The sequence below is a fragment of the Saprolegnia parasitica genome, assembly GCF_000151545.1.
Source record: "Saprolegnia parasitica CBS 223.65 unplaced genomic scaffold supercont2.184, whole genome shotgun sequence".
Taxonomy (NCBI): domain Eukaryota; phylum Oomycota; class Saprolegniomycetes; order Saprolegniales; family Saprolegniaceae; genus Saprolegnia; species Saprolegnia parasitica.
In genome coordinates, this window is record NW_012156578.1 from 3,506 (window position 1) to 6,973 (window position 3,468).

Below are 3,468 nucleotides of genomic sequence, written 5' to 3' on the forward strand. Positions count from 1 at the left end.
ACTACGGAGTGTCACAGCCATGGTGGTTCTCTCAACCGCGACCTTGCAGTTGCAGACGTCAGGTTCTCTGAGTCACTTTGCGACCGTCCGAGATCCATGGTACAAGACGCTACTGGCGGCCAATGAAGTCACGTGGCTGATTACCATCGTCAATGACATCTTGTTGGTCGCCACGGGACCGTATGCAGCGCACTATGTCGTTCTCAACGGTGTGCTGGTGTGGATCGTCGCTGCGGTCATATCGATTTGGGCGCCCGTGACGGCCACGCTCTCGGTGAACCTGACGTGCCAAGTCGAGGCGGTCGACTACCAAGTGCTCTGCACCGCGGGCACGATTGCCATTGGCCATCTTGGTCGCATGGCGCTCTTGATGGGACTGGTCCTCGTCTCCCATGGTATCTGCTACGTCGTCGTCAGAAGCTACCACCCCCGCTCGGCGACGGGTGTCACGTCACTTTTTCTCACGTCGGGCGCCAAGTATTTGTTTACGCAATCGCCATGGATGCACAATAACGTCTATTACGTGGACCGTGCGTCCGCAGCGCTCGATGGACTTTTGACACTACGACTCGGTGCGGAGATGGTCATATTCGACATTAAACTCTGGCGCGTGTTCCTCCTCCCGATGCCCCCCAAGACGAGCCTGCCGCAAGCGCTTGTCGTCGCGACACCACTCCGCGACGATGCGTTGCTATAAGAATAAGAAGCCTCGCCGTGGTCGTACTCTTGTACTCTCGTTCGATCCAAGAGTTGAACCGATTTCTGCTTTAGTTCACATCGATGTTGTCGGAATCTTGGTTCAGTGTGTGCAACCCAACCATGATTTCCATAGCTCTTTTGCAGCGAAACGAGCATGCCACGAATAATTAACGGCATGCTACCTTCTAGTCGTCGTACCATTCAAGTAGAGTTGACATCACACCTCAGGGGCCAAATAGCACATGGACGAGGCCACACTCGACGCGCCACACACAAAACCAAGAGACAAAACGGACTCGCAGGGCTTGTCGCAAATGTATTTTCTTAAAAGTCGTTTTTCCATTGGCGAAACTGGAAGAAAAGATCATGGTTCTCGTAGCTGCACATCTCCATGCTCGAGTCACCAAATTCTGGAATCATCAAGCACCAGCCGATATGGCGCTTGCTGCGAATCATCGTGCCACGATTCCAGTCGTTGAATTCCCACTCCCAGCGCTGGTTGACTTCGTCGCGATTGCACTTGTAGCCGTGCACGAACGGCTTGTTGGCCGCGGGGTTCCACCACGCATCGAGGCACAAGTCGTCTTGGACGTTGCGCAGCATGTTGAATTCGTTCACTCCGTTCGACTTGAGGACGTGCCAGACCTTGCCGCCCGCGTCGTTGGCGCGGCGCGTGTTGACGATCGTGTTCCAGATCGTCATATACGAGTTGTAGCGTTCGACAGGAACCCAATAGTGAGGCGAGCGTAGCACGCGCTGGACGCCCCACTTGTCGGTGAGGTCCGGCCAGTTCAAGGCCGCATCTTCGACACGAAGGTTGCCCGTCTTGTTGGTGGGCACCGTAGTGCTGTTCATCGCGGTGGCACTCACCAACGCCATGGCAAACACACCGCAAAGCCCGAGGACGCGCAGCAGCGACATGAGGCGAGGGTCGATGCAAATTTGAAAATGAGGTATGCTCTGGCGAGATCCAATAGAGTGCAACCGTGGCGAGCGCACGTCCCTGCAATCGAGTACCACGTATACGCTGCTCGACGATGGACACGGGTTGCCTGTCGGCGAATTCAACCTTCAAGAACGGTGTAGACAGGGTGCGCTACGGGCGCAGCCGACGGCGCGTAGATGCTGCTGGACCGCTCGATAGACGCGATGCAACGATGTGGACTGCAAATCAGATGTCACATGTCACACCATTGCCAGACCAGATGTGGGTATGCGTCAGACGACAAGCCCGTGTCTGAGAATAGCCGTGGTCGCGCAACGTACCTGCAACAAAGGACGACGAGAAAGGCGGGATGCGCCCTTATTTCTTGCCGACCCTTTCTATTACAGTTTTCCTAGGAGACGGAGCCCTCCGTTGGTCTCTGCAAGAAAGTGCGACTTGTTGTCTGACCCGAATGACGTCTGGAAGCAACCGTTCATTTTGTCGAGGTTCTCTTCTCTCATTCGGATGGGTGCATGTCGCTCTCAATGTGGGACTTCGTGCATCCGTGTATGAGAATTCTTAAAGTGTTGTGGCTGACCATGTATGGGCGGCACTGTACCGTCCAGTACAACTTCTTCTAACCATAGGTTGCGACATGGGTTCTTGTCGGGCTCTTCCATCCGTGGGATTCGCTGCATTTGTGTGTTTCTAGAGTTGCTAGTCCTCTTCGACTGGCTAAGCTTTTGCAATGTGCAAAAGGCATAAGGTGGCATCGTGAAGGTATCATCAATATGCAGTACACAGACTATCAAACATCAGCAGAACGCATCGCCGACTCTTCTCGATCCTCTCGCGGCCGCTCTTGCACGCAGTACACTGTACATACTGTACAGTTCAACCCGTGGGTGCAGAGACGCGAAGCTGTCGTTCCATCGCCACTCTCGTGTCCTTACACCAATAGCCATTTCTACTTTGGCATCATTGGCATGACGCAGCTCCTCGCCTTGCGCTGGTGCCTCGTCGTGGCGTTGGCTGTTGGCTACGCCGCCGCGATGAACAGCACGGTGCCTGCCAACAAGACGGGCAACCTTCGCGTGGAAGACAGCATGCTGCCAGGCACCGACATCAGCAACAAGTGGGGCGTTCAGCGAGCCGTGCGCACACCGTACTGGTGGCGGCCCATCGACCGCCTCGACTCGTGGATGACGATTTGGAACACGATCGTCAACACGCGCCGCGCGACCGACGCAGGCGGCAAGGTCTGGCACGCTCTCAAGTCGAACGGATCGCCGCAGTTTGATATGCTGCGCAACGTCCAAGACGACTTGTGTCTGGATGCGTGGTGGAACGACTATGCGCGCAAGCCGTTCGTGCACGGCTACAAGTGCAGCTACGACGAGCCCAACCAGCGCTGGAGCTTTGAGCTCCCGACACCCGGTGGCCCTGAAGGCGTCAAGATTTGCAGCAAGCGCCATCCCGGCTGGTGCTTGGCCATCAGCGCATTCGGCGACTCGTACATGGAGCCATCGTGGAGCATAGACGACAATCTTATGTTTGCTTTCCGTCCGTGGTTGGAAGAGTTTTAACGCAGTTGTTGAATGCAACGTTTTTTGACGCGCCGACTCAATTCTCAAGGAAATAGGCCCATTTTGAGCTCCACCTTGTCAGTGTAGCAAGCAGAAAAACATCTTGTCAGGCGGTTTGTTACCGGATTACCGCTATGAGTTTCTTTTTCTATAAGCTACGTGATCGACCAGCACGTCCGCGGTCGTGAGCCAGACCCGTGTTGCGTAGCTCCACTTAGCAAGCAGAAAAACATCTTTTGAGTTTGTATGATGCCTTTA

The 3,468-nt window shown here is 54.9% G+C and overlaps 3 protein-coding genes across 3 annotated transcripts; 2 read left to right on the forward strand and 1 right to left on the reverse strand.

Moving 5' to 3' along the window:
• SPRG_14712 (hypothetical protein) lies at window positions 1-697 on the forward strand (the record flags this gene model as incomplete). Its single annotated transcript, XM_012354814.1, has 1 exon — window positions 1-697. Exon 1 carries the CDS (start codon window positions 20-22, stop codon window positions 695-697), a length of 678 nt encoding a protein of 225 aa, XP_012210204.1. The 5' UTR covers window positions 1-19.
• A 326-nt stretch (window positions 698-1,023) lies between these two features.
• Window positions 1,024-1,620, reverse strand: SPRG_14713 (hypothetical protein; the record flags this gene model as incomplete). The annotated part of the gene is made up of 2 exons (XM_012354815.1): window positions 1,024-1,093; window positions 1,127-1,620. The coding sequence occupies 2 exons, from the start codon at window positions 1,618-1,620 to the stop codon at window positions 1,024-1,026; spliced, it is 564 nt and encodes a 187-aa protein (XP_012210205.1).
• Window positions 1,621-2,604: 984 nt separating this feature from the next.
• Window positions 2,605-3,210, forward strand: SPRG_14714 (hypothetical protein; the record flags this gene model as incomplete). Its single annotated transcript, XM_012354816.1, has 1 exon — window positions 2,605-3,210. Exon 1 carries the CDS (start codon window positions 2,611-2,613, stop codon window positions 3,208-3,210), a length of 600 nt encoding a protein of 199 aa, XP_012210206.1. The 5' UTR covers window positions 2,605-2,610.
• Between the last annotated feature and the right edge of the window lie 258 nt (window positions 3,211-3,468).